Here is a 17,062-nt window from a genome sequence, read left to right as displayed (position 1 = left end):
TGAACTTCTGAGCTTTCAAAACATTTGATGTTATAGAAATATAACTTCCATTATAAATCTCCTGTACAGGCAGAAAATATATTGTCTACAGAATCTATATGTGCCGATACCTCCAGAGGCTGTTCCAAAATCAACGCTTGAGGGATAAAGAAGGTTTGATCAAGCAAATTGATCGCAAAGTATTACTGCTTGTGCAAATTTTGAAACTTCCAGAATGCACATCAATCTGGCATACCAATTTCATTAAGAAAAACAATAACATATTTACATGTATAAAACTCTAGTCCGCATTAAAAACTCTAGACTCATATGCAGAAGGCACGCAATTACAACTCCCAAACTACAAAGATAAGAAACCTTAACTCCCTGTTATTTAAGCTCTATATATGTTAACTGATATCATTAATTACATTAGACTAACTCTTACGCCGAAATCATAGATTAAAGAAACCTCAATCAATGTATTCACAATCCAATGCAAGCAAACCTCAAACTTCGATTTAGGAGATCCCAATTGTCTTGCCCAAAAGCCACAAGAACAGACTAGTTTCAAGCGTAAACACGGTGTGAAGCCAAGTCCTGTCCACTGTGAATCCAAATATCGTAATCCCTGCTCTGTTATTCTCCAAGTATGTCACTGTAATGAAGAAAAAAGATAATTCAGGAGCCAATGGAGTGTTTTAATGCAGATTCCTGGAGTAGGAATGGATGCATACCAAGTGCTTGTCTCTTTTGAAAGGAAATGGTGTTCGCATGCGTCGGCACAATCTTTGTTCCTTCGAGTTCATCCTCCTCGCTGCTGCCGCCTTCTTCCTCGTCCGAGTAGTCATCGGCAGCTGGGAACTGGGGACTCGCCATGGCAATGGCCTCAGAGGGTGTCTCGGGATCGATGGCGTAAGACTCGATCGTGGCGCAGACGTGCCATTTTGCTGCATGGCTTGTGAGTGCTTGGCCTTTGTGGGTGATCTTGGCCGCACTGCGCAAGCACATGAGTAAACCAGTGACGAGAACAATTGAACAGAGCTGCAAAGGCAAATTGATGTTTCAGTACTGGGAATTCTAAATCGAGAAAGAAGAAGAACTCGGCGGAGAAGAAGAACTGACCGCGAGCTCGCCGGTGTTGAAGAGGTTGTCGTCGGAATGCCGGCGGGTGGTGACCAAGACTGCGGCGAATTGGCTGGCCGTCACCATCACCATCCCTGAGAGGATGAACCCGCGGAAGTGGTGGCTGATGATCTTGAGCTGCCGCCTCAAGCGGAGGTGCTCCTTCAGCACTGGCATCACCTCCGACTCCTCCTGGAACACCGCTGCGAATTCCTGCAGCCGCAGGATGTGGAGATGGCAGGTGGATCGGAACACCGCGCAAGCTACCAGGAAGCTTGCCGAGCGGTACACCCACGACGTCAGCTCCAGCACGCACGCCACGCATCCCGTAGCCACCGGGTCCTTCCAAAAGGGAATTCGCTCGACGCTGAAGGCGTACCACCAGATCTTGTAGGTCACCTCCACGGCGAAGCAAGGCGCCAGGAATAGGGCCAGGAAGCGAAACGATCGCCGGAGCTGGGCGGAGTGCGCGGCGCGGGCATGCGCGCTCTCCATTGCGACCTTGTCGAGGAAGAGAAAGCGGCGGAAACCACGGCGGCGGGTGGCGGTGGAGAGGGAGACAACGGAGAGGGCGGCGGCAGCGCTGAGGGAAAGCTGGACGACGAGGTCGTAAGGGCGGCGGTGCGGACGGTAAGAGAGCACGAAGTGGGACACGCTGGGGACAGCCACCGCCAGGACGAAGAAAACCACCCACGATACCGCCGTCAGGCCGGCGTTCGACTGGTCGAGGCACATCCACCGGAGGCAGGCCCGGAGCCCGCAGAGCTCGTCGCCGTCGCACTTCAGGCGCGGCTTCATCGCCGGGAGGAATGGCGCCGCTTCCTTCCTCGTCATCGCAGATGATGTGTCCATCAAGCAGCTCCCAGAATTTGCGCAAACGATGTGCTCGACGAATTGCCGAGCTCGAAGCAGAGCAACTCAAACTTAGATTTGGTGGCGATTTTTCAACAAGCAGATGCAGATGCAATTACGATCGGTAAGAAAGGAATCGAAACGAATAAGAACAGTGCACCATTCGGAGGGGTGGAAAGGATCGGCAGGAATCCACCACGGCGATGGAAGAGACAAAAAAGCATGGCGCTGGAGGAGGCCAGCTGGTTTCTGACCCATTAAAGTAACGAGAGTCGATGATGCGTGGCACAGCAGTGCTCGAGCTATCAACCATTTTAAACGTAACCCTTTAAGCTTCGGTGCTTAACAAATCGTTTGATCATTACACGCGTTACACGAATAAATATATATAAAAAAAAACAACCATCAATACGTCAAAGGAGACTTAAATATATTAAAAAATAAAATGAAAAAAAATAATGTTAAATACGAACCCTCTTTACTAAGTCTTTACTTTTGTATTTATAAAAAAAATTCTTAAATCCTAATGGATTATCGAATATCGGATCTATTCGTTTGGATCCAACCACCAAAAAATACGTCAAAGGAGACTTATAAACCAGTTTCCTATATTAAAAAATAAAATGAAAAAAAATAATATTAAATGCGAACCGGACCGTATATCATTGTTCATATCGACGTTGTGCTCGATTATTTTATGAAACAGACTCTAAAAAACATTTTTAATTAATCTGAGGCTACAAAAACAGCGGGGAGAGAGAGAGAGAAAGGTCGTCGAGGTGAGCGGATTCGATTCCATTCATCGCCCCTGTTCAGGAGCCCGTTCTCGTCTCGCCTAACCCGATCGAAAGCCCTAGATGGCTATGGCCGCTCTACCAGACATCGACGGTGCCTCTGCCCACGATCCGCTTCTATCGGACGCTTCACCGTCGCTTCCCGCCCGGATCCCGCGATCCGTGCACCGTGTCCTCGGCGGCGGCGCAGGTTTGCTACTTATCTTCCCTCGCTCTAGCGCAGCCTGCGAGTGTTGCTTCTTTTCGATGTTAGTAGTTGTTGATTGCTCAATTTGTTTGCTTCGCCCAGTCGCCGATGTGCTTCTGTGGAGACGGAGGAACGCAGCGGTTCTCGCGCTGGCCGGGGCTACGACGGTGTGGTTCCTTTTCGAGCTGGCTGGGTACAATTTCTTGTCCGTCGTGGCGAACTCTACCCTCCTTGTCGTGGTCATTCTTTTCTTTTGGGCCAAATCTGCCTTGCTCCTCAACAGGTGTGCCATCTACAGGCTATTTTAACCCGATCTCTCTTTAACCGGTCTTTTTTTTTTTTTGCCAAATTTTGCAAGTTTTTCTCACTTGTAGGCCTCTTCCGCCCCTTCCCAATCTCGAGGTTTCAGATGAGGTAGTCAATAAGGTTGCTGAGAGAGCTAGGGTCTGGATCAATCGTGTCTTGGCTATAGGGCACGACATAGCCATTCGGAGAGATAGGAAGGTTTTCCTTCAGGTGCTTATCCTGCATTTGATGCATGATCCACGCTAGTTATATATGTTGTTTGCTGAATCTTCTTTTCTTCTGCTAATTTTTCCATTTATCATCATAAAGGTTATATTGAGCTTGTGGGTTGTGTCCTACATTGGAAATTGGTTTAACTTCCTTACACTTGCCTACATAGGTGAGTAATGAAACACCTTATGCTGTATGCTAGTTTACGTAATGCATTGCTATCATAATTGGACAGAATTGATATTTTACAGGAGTGCTTTTGGCTATCACGATTCCTGCTATTTATGACAAGTATCAAGAGCATATTGATCAACAGCTTGGTGTGGCACATAATGTTGTCTTGAAGCAGTATGAGAGCATATTAAGTAGAGGACAAGGAGGATCAACCAAAGAAAAGAAGACACAGTAACAAATCCATAGCTTAACGGTGTCTCCCATGTTTTGTTATCCACAGTTTTTATCACGTAGGTAATAGCAGTTACCTTGTTATTTTATCTGGTGCATTTTGTTTGTGTATTTTCCCTGCACAATGAAAATTCACTAAGGTGGTCATTCCTAGTAAGCAGGATACTTGAACAAGTGAGATTTTGACAGTCGTACTGTATGAACTTCTACTAATGTATTATTGAATTTCTGGCAACAAATAATATTGCCCCACATAAACATTGAATTTGACTTAATGAATTTTATGAATGATGTTTGTATTTCTGGATTGTTAAATGAATGTTATTTGTTTCTTTTTCATCAACCTTATATCACTGTATCTTAACTTCATATCTAACGTAGTATGCTTGTCTGTGTACAAGTAAACATCATACACATCTGTCTTCTATACAGAGTTAAGTAGAGTCCATGTGGTGATTGGTTATCCATGGGGTGGTATTAAGGTTCAGCTGTGCTTCATAGTTGGCTTGACCAATAATAGTGTGCCATGCTTTTAATTATGGTTTAAACAAAATATATATATAAAGTTGTATGGTGCCAAGTTTGACCTCATCTACAAGATATATAACCTTCCTTAGACAAAAAAAATATGGTTTGAGGTTCATACCTGTTGGTATGTTGTGCTATTTTTTATAAGCATGACTGTGGCCTTGATGTTACTTTATTGTTCTGGAATGGAACTGCATTCTAGCCACACACACATGATCAAATGAATGCTACACAAACAGCCCATACCAGACACCAGGGTTGAACCTGCCATTTAGGCTATAAAAAGAAATGAATACGATACACACACTAGTGCACAGTGTTTGCAGGATTGAATCTGCTTTATAAGCTTCAAAACCACACATGAATAGACTAGACTTCAAAACCAAATCAATGTGATACACATACACAGGTGACTACACGAGTAACCAGCAAGATTAAACCTGCTTTATAGACTTCACATATGCACACACTAGGCTATGAAACCAAATCAATGTTATACACATACACACACAACCACACAAGCCACACAAGCCACACCACACACCAGCCACCTGAACCTGCTTTAGTGCAAAATGCAAAGTAAAATGAATGCCGCACGTGCACAAACCACTAGCAGGATTGAACTTCACACACACACACACACGCACACACACCCACACAAGCTACCAGCAGAATTTAACCTCACACACACACACACAAGCTACCAGCACCTCACACACACACACATCACTAGCAGGATTGAACCTGCGATCTAGTATACAAAGCAAAATGAATGCCACACATGCACACACACACACACACATAAACCACCAGTGGGATTGGACCTGCAATCTAGGCCTCAAATCCAAAAGGAATGCCTATTCTCAAAGCCACACACACTACGATAGGAAGTCAAATGAATGCCAAACAAACAAGTGACACCAGCCACTGGCAGGATTGAAACTGAGATTGAACCTGTGATGTAGGCTGCAAAGGCAAACGAATGCCACACACACACACACAACTACCAGCAGGATTGAACTTCACATGCACACACACACACACAAACCACCAGCAGGATTGAACTTCACACACACACACACACAAACCACCAGCAGGATTGAACACACACACACACACACACACCACCACCAGCAGGATTTCACTTCACACACAAACCACCAGCAGGATTGAACTTCACACACAGCTACACACAAACCACCAGCAGGATCGAACCTCTCTCACACACAAACCACTAGCAGGATTGAACCTCTCGCACATGGAAACCACTAGTCAAACTCACACAAACCACTTGCAGGATTGAACCTGCAATCTAAAATACAAATCCAAATGAATGCCACATGCACACACACACACTCATGTGGACACACAAACCACCACCAGCATTGGACCTGCTATCTAGGCTACAAAGCCGAACAAATGCTACACACACACCAACCACACACCTGCTACACACACACACACACACAACACAAATACTAGGACTTAACTTGCAATCTAGGCTACAAAGCCAATTGAATGTCACACGCACAACCCAACACACCAGCCGATGGCAGGATGGAACCTGCAATATAGGCTACAAAGTAAAATGAAGGCACAGGCCACACAGCCACCAGCCACCAGCAGGACAGAAACTGTGATTACGCTACACAGTCAAATTTATGCAGGCCAGAGAACAAAGCCAAATGACTGCTAAACTGACATTGTTTCTAGGCTACAAAGGCAAATAAATGCCTCAACTGGCATTGTCTGAACTTGATATGAAACGAAAGATAGACTATGTCAAGAAGAATTATTTATCTGTAGGGTCCATAATTGTGGTGGTCTTGACGAGGAGGTAGACAGCTGATGATTGCTCAGGGAGGATCCGCTAAAGTGGCTTAAGAATAGCGATCCACTCTCCCATTATTGTTCCAGCTGATTGCACACATCTTTTGCAAATGCCAATGCACAATAACTTAAACTTACCATTGGTGCAGAACAGGATATCCTCCTATCCCCATTCTTCAATATGTAGATGATACCCATCTTTAAATCAACTTTCTACAAGCTTCATTAAAATTACACTTATTTGTTTACCTTGGGTCTTCTCTTGTGGGTGCCAAAGAGGTTACTGGTAAATTTGACAGCAAGTAAAGGACTTTCTTATAAATACCTTGATTTTATTCTACCATCTGTTACTTCAGACATTTATGTTTTGTTTCCATTTATGCATTGAGGGCCATCGTACCCCTTACGCAGTCGGATGTTCTGTAGTATGTTGTCCCAGTCATGCTGAAGTCTTGATCATCTGTGAGCTCTGACTTCATAGCCTTCCTTGCTTGATAAATGGTTTTGGTCATTACTGTGTTGTTTCTGTTTCGAAGAGAGCTAAATTGACTAGACATATTCCCTGCCAATATCTTCCTGGGCTGGGATCTTAAGACAATGCTGCCTTTAGAATGTTTATTTGTGACAACATCTCCTACCACATCTGCCATGGAGAGTTCACATATATTTTCACTTGTAGATGGTGTAGTGAAGAATCTCTTCCTGATGCATTTCCCATTCACCACAGTTTTTTTATGGAGAAACTTCCCTGGTCTTTGATATGCTTCAGCTAGATCCTGCTATTAGTTGCATCAAGGTTGTCAAATTATGATTTGTATTGTGAATTTGTTTGGTGAATTTTGAACCCTAAATCATAGGGTTCATTTGGAAACTTAAAACAAGTCATAAAAGGTTCCTGCCTACCTAACAAAATCTTTGGCATTCCAAAATATATAAAATAATATAAACTTAATATGATTTGTTGATCATGTGATTCTTGGTTCATAACCAAAAATATGATTATTTCACCCTGATTAGAAAGCCGCAAAATACTATGATGATAAAAAGACATTTCATCATGTCTGGCAATAAAATGGTAGCTTTGGCAATAATATTTTAGGTTTCCAATGCCTATCCTACCCAATGTTTGGTTTTTTCACCTACGAATCATGTTTGGCCTTACTTATGTTGGGTTTATGCACCTTATACTTGGATTAGGCCTTATTTGGATAGCTACATTGTGCAGACAATTCTGATTTGGATTGAGTTTTCGAGTTTGCTTAAAATTTAGGGTGCAGGGATACCTATGCACGTTTGGTGTACATTACTATACTTGGCAAATATTTGGGTTGAAGATTAAGCTCCCAAAGCTTGTACTTTTCAAATTTAGGCAGTATCAAAAATATGAGTTGTCAACTGGTTGCATTTCCTAGTCATTCAAGTTTTCAGTACTGCTATGGACTTCGAAGTCTCAGCAGCATCAACTCAATTGAAGGGAGGAAGAGGAAGACCATCACACTAGATAGAGGAAGAGTAAGATGACTTGGAGGTTGAAAATTTTCTTAGCCATCATCTTATCCAACCTCCCTCATTGTCCATTCAAATCTTAAAGAAGCAAGATTTATCCTTTGTAGCCATTGTTGGGTGTTGACTACACAATTGTCGTCCACTTTGTGTCTTAATCAGAGAGGATTCCTTCTCCATTGTATTCCAGTCTCTTGTCATCTCCATTTCTATCGTGTATCAGAATTTGTCTTTCCTTTGCACACAATGGCTTGGTATAATTTTCGATGAGTTAGACTTTTATTCTCGGTTGGATTTATTTAGTTTGTTGAATTTAATTCTACAGGTCTAATGGCCTTGCTTCTTTTATTTCTTTCAAAATCCTGTTGTACACAATGTGTATTGTCTCATATTGAATCGTATATGATGAGCCTTTATGTACCCAAATTGTATTGTATTGTATGTTATAAACCATAACTCTGCGATTCTAACATTTATGTTTATTTTGGTACATTGGAATACCCATAGTTATTCTCATATACGTCCTTGATTTCTTTCTTGAAAAGATTGAACATTATCATGGTGCTTCTCCTGTTCCATTGTCAAGTAGGTGCTTCTCCTGTTTAATTATAAATTAGGTGGCTGCAGTTCTTTTTCAAAAACAATTACTTGTTACAGTTGTCTTCTAATGGATTTTGCTGCCGGGGACCATACTTGAGGTTTCAGCTCTTTTCCCTATAAGGAAAAACCAAACCACATAGTTACAGTTTTGAGTTGCTTGTTCATCATATTCAATTTATCTTGTTTTGAATCATCTTCAAGTTTCTTCGCATCTTTTGTTTGTTTGTTTTCCTTCTCAGATAATCATTCGCAGCCACCAGAGTTCAGTTGCCTGGTACTCATGGGATATACTTCAGTGTTAATGGTCCACACGTTTGGAGGCTTGTGCACGGTGATGGGTCTTTCCTAGTCTGTGGCATGTGATATTCTGCTAGCAAACTGAAATGCCTGGAAGGAATGTATACTAAATCCTAGCGTCACTTATGTGGTATTCTATAAGAATTGTTTTTCTTGATGGTTGTGCTCTGCATTCATGCTAATGTTTATCGTTTGTTCGTCTTGGCTCTTTCCACTGCCTTGTTGCATGGTTGTTAAGTTGTGTTGCAGCTCTGACCGGGTTCGCTTCATGACAAGAATTTAATAGTTTTGTCTGTCTATATGAGTGAGTGTTGCAGAGATGCAACCAAAACAAGCTAACACGCCTGATGTTTAGGGAGATCACAGCATTTTTGCACTCATCCATGGTTAGGTGATAATATACATTTCCTTGAGGATTGCAAAATTGTGATGTCCTGTTCAAACAAATCCATTGTAACTCGTGAGAGGTTGGTTGTGCGGATTCCTCTGGCTAAGCAATGGTTATCACTTCTTCTCTGATGCAGTTTCGAATACCGAAATTACTATAAAGCCCATTATGATGAAGGTCAAAAACAACTCTCTGGCCTTTGTCTCCATTTGTCTAAGTTTACTGACAATTTGGTTTGCCCTCTTAAAGATTCAGATCAGTAAGGTCGTACCGCTGTTGGTCCTCTCATAGATAATAATTCACTAGCATTTGAAATTCTTCAGTTATCTCATTCCTAACCCAACCAACAGTACACTTATGCTAAACAGTAGAATACTGTTGATTGATAATTTGGTTTGTCGAGCATCGGATTCCATATCCTCCATTTTCATCTCCATCTTCATTTTCATCTGATATTCAACTTTAATTCTCATACCTATATTGGTCGGAGCATAACATATCTATACCTTATTCAAATATCCTATTATCATCTATGTTTTTGGTGAAGCTATGGATATTTATTAAATTCTTAAGAAAAAAATTAAAGATAAAATTAACAAATTAAATATCATTAAAAATAATAATAATAAGTGAGTCGTGGGTGAAATGTTAATTATTTAATCGGGTTAAAAAAAATCTTTCACTCTTCCTCCATTCCATTCGGATTGGATATCATATTCTCCACCAGATTTCAGAGTAAATTTCCATCCCTACTCTTAAAGATTCAGAACAGTAAAGTTGTTCCACTGTTGGTCCTCTTATGGATAATAACTCACTAGCATTTGAAGTTCCTCAGCTATCTCATTCCTAACACTAACCAACAATATACTTATGCTGAACAGTAAAATTACTGTTTACTGACAATTAGGTTTGCCCTCTTAAAGATTCAGATCAGTAAGATTGTACACTGTTGGTCCTCTCATGGATAATAATTCACTAGCATTTGATGTTCTTCAGCTATCTCATTCCTAACACAACCAACAATACACTTACCCTGACCCCCCTATGTATACTTACCACAATGATGTTTATCGATTTATTTTATCCAAAAAAAATCAGCTTACAAATTAATTTTGATATCAGCCGTGACATATTTATTTAAGGTAGAGGTTTTTAAATTGGAATTGGTATGATGGAGAAAATCATGGCATGTTTAGGTAATGTTCTCCATACAAAGTTTGGCAATTTGCCATGTGCTCTGAGCTAAAGACAAAAGCTAGCTCAAAGTTATTGGAGGGATGGCAATGATATCTTCCTCACGAGTCATGCAGAGCACGCTTCTTCGTTGCCCTGTCACAGTACGAGTGTCAGGTCTCAGAAGCACTGAGATAAGTGCTTGGTTGCAGCTACCGGCTTCCAGCCTTCCATTGTAATGGTGTTGGAAGTGTCCTTTCCGGCTGCTATATTGGATTTAAAATTCAAACAAAAAAAATACAGACTCTTGAATTGTATGTATTATATCGGAGGAATTTAAAATTATATAATGTTAAGTTACAAAATTGTTTATGAGATCATATCGATCATTTATAGAATTAATTAAATTATAAAAATTGAATATATAAAAAATAATAATTTAAGTCATCTTAAAGTCTAAACAATTTAAATTCATATACTACAGTTCTTGTCATTTGGACTTAAATTAATGTTAAAAGGACAAAATGATTCTAAGGGATAATGAGTTAAAATTAAAAATTAAAGACAAAAGTTAAGTATAGAAGCTCGATGAATATAACGTATATTCATATAAAAATTGGGTTAAAACTCTTGCCTAGGTTTAAACCGGTTATAAAATTAGAAAGCATATATACATGATGAGTCTTAACTCAAGGCTATATGAATTATAATAGAAGGGTCATAATTAAAAGTGTACAAGCTTGTACACTTTCAACTAAAATTATTTTATATATATATATATATATATAGTTTAAAATAAAAATGACTAAATAGACTCACAAAGTTATCATATTTATGATAAGAATTTATTTATGTTCATTCAATACATACAAAATCAATTAAATGAATAAACTTGAATAACTTATTAAATTAAACGAATAACTTTGAACACATATGTGTTTCACTCGTTAATGTTCGTGAATAATATTTGTAAATAATATTCGTAAATCATGTTAATTAATAAAATTCTTATCAATATACTAAATAAATAAATTAAGAAACTTTCAAAATAAATAAATAAGTTTGTATTATCAAATTGAATAATCAATCAAATAAATTTAAAATATAAAAATTCCAAACAATCAAATAAGTTTGAATTGAGAGTTCGATAATATTTAAATGAAACAAACTCAAGCAAAGGTTAAACCAAACTCAAACTCATAATCAAAAAATCATCAAATCTGAATTTATTTAGATTCGATTTGATTTAGTTAGATTATTTTATCAAATAAATTTAAATACCACATAACTGGATTCCGCTTGACTTGTTTACGTGTATATATATATCCTTGTGAGTTATCACCAGTACCTTCCTCATTGTCGAAGAAGACCAGCTAGAACCTTGTCCCTGCTTCACCCACGACACATACAGCTAGCTGCTTTAAGGTCGTCTCTCTTTCTCTTGGTGATGCCTTATTGCCTGTCCATCATTGGATACTCAAGTAGCTAGCTAGGTGAATATTATCCTCGTTCCCAGTGGCTCCTACGGCAGTACCCATTTTTTGGTCCAAAACCCGTACTGGGATGTCCGTTAATAATTATATTAACGTTAGCCCCGTGAACTTAGCTGGGATGGTAAATAAATAGTATACTTGTATAATGAATGAGGAGTTGAATCTGAGACTGGTGGAGCATAAATCTTAGCACTTTGATACATGGCCATCTTACCTCTCAATTATCATGATTTACCTCCTTCGTGTTGGTCTTGGGGCAGACTGACGAGGGCGTTGGGACAAATTAACGAACTTCATCTTTTTACACAATAATTATATTAACATGCATCATCATATTATTAATATTTCTCTATCTCTTTCATTAACTTCAGTAAGTAAAAGGTAAAATTCGCTATTTCAACGGTCTCATACAATCGGTCATATGACTATCTACGAGGAGATAAATTGGGAAGTTATAGTTGACCATTACAGAGGAGGGCATTGTTGAGTTGTTCCCGTCAAGAACCTCTCCTGGGCGCACAAGTCACTTCCTCAGGGGCGCTGTGCGGGGAAATGGTTGAAACTAGCTTCTGATCGCCGGAGACCTGCAATCACAGACACCGTGAGATGGCTGGCCGGCGGGACCGGCGAGACCACTCCGATGCTTAAGTCAGCGACGGCAGGAGAGCAAAATGAGAGTAGAAGAAGTGAGCAAAGGTTAGAACATACCTGGCCCCTTCACAGGGGTCGCCTTATATAAGGGAGAGGATATCCGTACCCTGGGCACAGTAAGGGGAACCTTACTGTGCGGGTACTTCCTGTACGGGCGAGGAATGGTGCCCTTTAATGTCGGGGACACCTTGTTGTCAGAAGTGTACGTCCGGCGGCGCGTCGCCATACCTCGCGGCATGCTGGTCAGCTGGAGTAGTTCTAGGACAAGGAATGGAGTGGTCAGTAGTAGGGCGTACGATTCGGCCCCGACTCCCTGGGTCGGGTCGGGGCTGCTACTCGGGGATGTCGGACTATTTGGGAGTCGGTGAGTCGGGTATGCCATCCACTCGGATTATCGGGGAGTCGGCCTGGTAAGATTATTCGTCTTCTCGGCGGGCCCACTGGGCTGGGGCTCGGGTGGAGAGCCCGGGAACCTGGATCCGGGCCTCAGTGCTTCAGCCGACTGTCCTTGGATAGTTGACTCGACTCGGTCATGTCTCTCGGTCGGGTCCCGACCCGTATCCTTACGACCGTAACACCAGCCTTCCCACTAGTCTAGTCGAAGGAGACGAGTTCGACTGACTAGACCCAGTCCGAGTCGAGTGGTACCGGTTGACATTCCTGCATTGACCCGCCAGTGATGGGCTGCCACGTGTCGGGGGGACATTGGATGAGTCGGCCGGCGCACGTGATCGGCATGGCGTGCTTTACTGCGGCGGGGTGTCCGATGGGACAGCCGAATCGTCGCCATAATTGCGCCGTATCACGCCTCGGAAACGCGCATCATCGGACGGCTGCCAGGAGATCCCGCCCTTTTTCGACTGTCTGATCGGACGGCTGAGCTTTGCTAGGGTTCGGTATAAATAGGGGAGGACCTGGCACACAGCGCCTCTCCTCGCCGTCTTCTCTGCTTTCTCCTCCGGTTCTCTTCTCTGCTTTCTCCTCCGATTCTCTTCTCGTCGCCGCCTCCTTCCTTCTTCCTTCTTCGCACCACGTAAGTGCTCTTCTCTGGTCGAGTTCCTTTTTCCTTCTTTAGTAGCGCTGCTCTAGGTCGTCTCTGGTCGGTAGCGATGGCTTCTGAGGGGTCTGTGCCATCAATGGATGCGCCATCCGCGAGTGTTCCGTCGACGGGGACCCCATCCGAGAGCGTTCCGCCCACCGGTCCTTGGTACGAGTCCGAGGTCACCAAGTTCACCGAGAGAACCCGCTCGAAGATGCGTCTGAAGTACGAAATCCCGAGTGAGTATAGGATAGAGGTTCCCGAGCCCGACCATCGTCTCCACACTCCCCCACCCGGGTACGCCACCTTCTTCTATGGTCAGCTAGAGGGGGGACTCCGATTCCCGATTCCTGCCTTTTTTCAAGAAGTGGCCGAGTACTTCCAGCTCCCACTGAACCAACTTGCCCCGAATTCTTTCCGACTCCTTTGTGGAGTCGTCTTAGTCTTTCGCCTGTACCGAATCCCCTTAGACCCCGCAGTATTCCACTTTTTCTTTTATCCGAAGAAGATGAAGAAAGAGGGCGTCTTCTTCTTCAACTCGAGACCAGGCCTCCCTTTCCTGATCGGGTATCCTTCTTCCAACAAGGGGTGGCACCCCCAATTCTTCTACATCTCCCCCCCGAGTCCGTTCGAATTCCCGACTGAATGGCAGGACGAGCTCTCGGCCTTGCCCGTCTTGAAGCCTTACAAGAAGAACAAGGTCTACCAAGACGCCTATGAGGTGCTGAAGGGCCTTCAATTTGATGTTACCAAGCTAGTCGGGGAGGAAGGGCTTCTCTTCCGGGCCGGCTTGAGTCCTGTCGCTGCCGAGCTCTCGACCGAACTCGGTAAGTTATTTATTTACTCGGACTTCTGTAATGACTAACTTAGCTTCCTTTTCTTCCTTGGCAGACGACATTTGGATGGATGCTTCAACGAACAAATGCCTGAAATGGACTCGGGCGCACTTGGAGGCGTTGGTCACCCCCAAGAGGCCGACTGCTGCGGAGCCAGCCGGGACTTCTGCTGCTCCCGAGCCCGAGTTGGTGGAGCCGCTGGCGACGGTGAGACCTGAAGGGGAGGGTCATCTTCCCGTACCCACTGGACCCGAGTCCGCCACTCGGGAGGAGGTGCCCGTGACTGCGGCGCCGAGTGCCGCGCCTCCTTCGGCCAGCAAGGGGAAAGAGCCGACGGAAGGGGAAGGTCGATCAAAGAAGTCCTCCTCTTCCCACTCCAAGAAGAAGCATCACCGCTCAAGCTCGTCCGACCGCGAAGGGAAACGGTCGAAGAAATCTAGTCCACTCCGCCGCGAGGAGAAACGGCTCAGAAAGTCCAAGGCGTCCAAGGGGCATCTCCCCGCCTCCAGTGATGCTGGCGCGAGTGCGCCCGACCGAGGCCAGGAGACCACCTCTTCGGTACCGCCGACTCCGATTGAGACGATGGTCGTGGAGTCGGACGCAGTCGTGGCGCCAACCACTTCTGCGGGAGCGATGCCGACGCTGTCCGACCCGGCTCTGTCTGCCGCAGTGGCCGGGATGACCACGGCTCCCCAAGGTGAGGAGGCGACTGGGGGAGCGCTACCCCCGACCGGAGAATCTTCCTCGAGAGCGGCAATGCCGACCAGCTCGGGGTCGGCTGGCTCGGGACTCGGGCGCCCGTCGACGGCCGGAGCCGACTTCTTCACTCTGCCGCTGACCCGGGTGGCCGCCGACGAGCCCTTTAACCCGACGGAGGTGCGGGATCTGATGACCCGGGTCCGTGCGATCCGGAACAGTGACTCCTTCCGGGGGATAAATACCTCCGAGTTGAGCTATCGCGGGAATTTCCACATTTTGCGGGTGAGTGTCTCTTCTTTTCCTTAGACTGTCGTTTTCTCGTACCCCGTTGTCACTAACCGACTGTCTTATGCAGATATGGGTTGAACACATGGAGATGCACACCCGCTTCCTCTATCTGAACAGCCAAGTCAAAGCGATTGACCAGCAGTTGCAAGCCGTAAAGGATCAGGGTATCGCTCGCGAGCAGGCGCTGACTGAGGCGAAGGCAGCTGCGACCAAGAGCGCGGAAGAGGCCGCCCAATACCGAGCCGAATTGCTGAAGGCTCAGGAGAAAGCAGAGGCCTTTGAGCAGGCGACTGCCTCGGCTCGGGCTAAAGAGCAAGAGGATCTGAGGCTGACCCGAGAGCAACTGATTCAAAGGGGCAGGGAGCTGTCTCGGGCGCTTGAGGAGTCGGCCACCTGGAAGAAGCGGGCGGAGGACTTGGCCGCGGAGAAGAAAGCGGTAGAGGGCGAGTTCGCCGCCTATAAGGAGAAAGAGCCCGAGCGGATAAAGGCAGCTCAAGAGGCCTGGCTGTCGTCTCGGGAATACTTTGACCAATATCAGGAGAAGACGGCCCGGATGTTAGAGTACGGCTTCGACGGGGCGCTGAATCAAGTGTACGAGGCTGGCCTGTTCCCGGAAGGGACCTCGCTGGAGTTCCTCGACATCGAGAAAGTATGGGCGGCGCTGCCGGAAGAAGATAGGAGGGGCCGTTAGGCTATGTACTTCCCATTCGGGGTTTTTTGGCACCTTCCTTTTCCAGGCTTTTTGTACTTCTTCTTTTTGTAACTCTCTTTCCTTTTGAAGTTGAATGAAAACCTATGCCGCCTTGTCTTTTACCGAGTATTCGTGTTGGATTTTGAACTTGTTATTTTTGAAGTACTGAGTCAATCCCGACTGCCTCTGAGTCAGGTGAAGTTGTACCTTTCGAAGGGCGATTACCAAAGGAGCAGGTCCGCGACCTGATGGCTCGATCCCGACCATGTCCGAATCGGGAGAGTTTGGACCCTGAGAAGGGCAATTGCTGAAGGAGCAGGTCCGAGACCTGATTGCTCGATCCCGACCATGTCCGAAGTCGGGAGAGTTTGGACCCTGAGAAGGGCAATTGCTGAAGGAGCAGGTCCGAGACCTGAATGCTCGATCCCGACTATGTCCGAGTCGGGAGAGTTTAGACCCTGAGAAGGGCAATTGCTGAAGGAGCAGGTCCGAGACCTGAATGCTCGATCCCGACTATGTCCGAGTCGGGAGAGTTTAGACCCTGAGAAGGGCAATTGCTGAAGGAGCAGGTCCGAGACCTGAATGCTCGATCCCGACTATGTATGTCCGAGTCGGGAGAGTTTAGACCGAGTCGAAGGAGCAGGTCCGAGACCTGAATGCTCGATCCCGACTATGTCCGAGTCGGGAGAGTTTGGAACCTTGACAAGTTGAGTGACGCCTGAAAAAGTCATTTCATTATCAGCTTCTGATTACAGCCAAGGATACAGGTGATCATGAGAAGGAAAAACTTCCGCTTTAGTGGCTAAGTCCGGTAAGGTTGAAGGTGAGTGGAGCTCCATGGTCGCACCAACTCTTTTCCGGCCGAGTCCACCAGGTAGTACGCGCCCGAGTTGGTCTTCTTGATTACTCGATAGGGGCCTTCCCAGGGGGGTTCAAGCTTGCCGACAACTTCTCCCACAGGCTTGACCTTCTTCCAGACTAAGTCTCCCACTTGAAAGGCTCGAGGGATGACTCGCCGATTGTAAGTACTGCACATGCGCTGTCGGTAAGCGGTCAACCGAGCGGCTGCTTGGTCCCGGGTCTCGGATATGAGATCCAACTCCATGAGTCGCTTGTCGTCGTTGTCGGGGCCATAGTGCTGTCGACGGTCCGACTCGACTCCTACCTCCATGGGAACTATGGCTTCCC

The 17,062-nt window shown here is 44.9% G+C and overlaps 2 protein-coding genes across 2 annotated transcripts; one reads left to right on the top strand and one right to left on the bottom strand.

Moving 5' to 3' along the window:
- Positions 1-230: 230 nt before the first annotated feature.
- Positions 231-2,202, bottom strand: LOC141833742 (uncharacterized). Its single transcript, XM_074721239.1, has 3 exons — positions 1,105-2,202; positions 717-1,023; positions 231-637 (listed from the first exon to the last, which is right to left on the bottom strand). Exons 1-3 carry the CDS (start codon positions 1,954-1,956, stop codon positions 501-503), a joined length of 1,296 nt encoding a protein of 431 aa, XP_074577340.1. The 5' UTR covers positions 1,957-2,202; the 3' UTR covers positions 231-500.
- Positions 2,203-2,721: 519 nt separating this feature from the next.
- LOC141833517 (reticulon-like protein B11) lies at positions 2,722-3,896 on the top strand. The gene is made up of 5 exons (XM_074720987.1): positions 2,722-2,940; positions 3,040-3,220; positions 3,312-3,453; positions 3,553-3,622; positions 3,705-3,896. The coding sequence occupies exons 1-5, from the start codon at positions 2,814-2,816 to the stop codon at positions 3,860-3,862; spliced, it is 678 nt and encodes a 225-aa protein (XP_074577088.1). The 5' UTR covers positions 2,722-2,813; the 3' UTR covers positions 3,863-3,896.
- The last annotated feature ends 13,166 nt before the right edge of the window (positions 3,897-17,062 follow it).

The sequence above is a fragment of the Curcuma longa genome, chromosome 8 (genome assembly GCF_044706935.1).
Source record: "Curcuma longa cultivar G26 ecotype Majalengka, Jawa Barat chromosome 8, ITB_CL_G26_1.1, whole genome shotgun sequence".
In the NCBI taxonomy this organism is placed as follows: domain Eukaryota; kingdom Viridiplantae; phylum Streptophyta; class Magnoliopsida; order Zingiberales; family Zingiberaceae; genus Curcuma; species Curcuma longa.
Note: the sequence above shows the minus strand (reverse complement) of the source record. Positions and strands in the feature narration are given on the sequence as shown.

Bases quoted from the DNA above. Each gene is read 5' to 3' on its own strand.
- LOC141833742 (XM_074721239.1), bottom strand. From the start codon at position 1,956: ATGGACACATCATCTGCGATGACGAGGAAGGAAGCGGCGCCATTCCTC. The intron at 1,024-1,104 runs GTCAGTTCTTCT...TTGCCTTTGCAG, and splicing joins TCAACACCGGCGAGCTCGCG to CTCTGTTCAATTGTTCTCGT. The intron at 638-716 runs GTATGCATCCAT...TCTTCATTACAG, and splicing joins TCAAAAGAGACAAGCACTTG to TGACATACTTGGAGAATAAC.
- LOC141833517 (XM_074720987.1), top strand. From the start codon at position 2,814: ATGGCTATGGCCGCTCTACCAGACATCGACGGTGCCTCTGCCCACGAT. The intron at 2,941-3,039 runs GTTTGCTACTTA...TGCTTCGCCCAG, and splicing joins TGTCCTCGGCGGCGGCGCAG to TCGCCGATGTGCTTCTGTGG. The intron at 3,221-3,311 runs GTGTGCCATCTA...TCTCACTTGTAG, and splicing joins TCTGCCTTGCTCCTCAACAG to GCCTCTTCCGCCCCTTCCCA.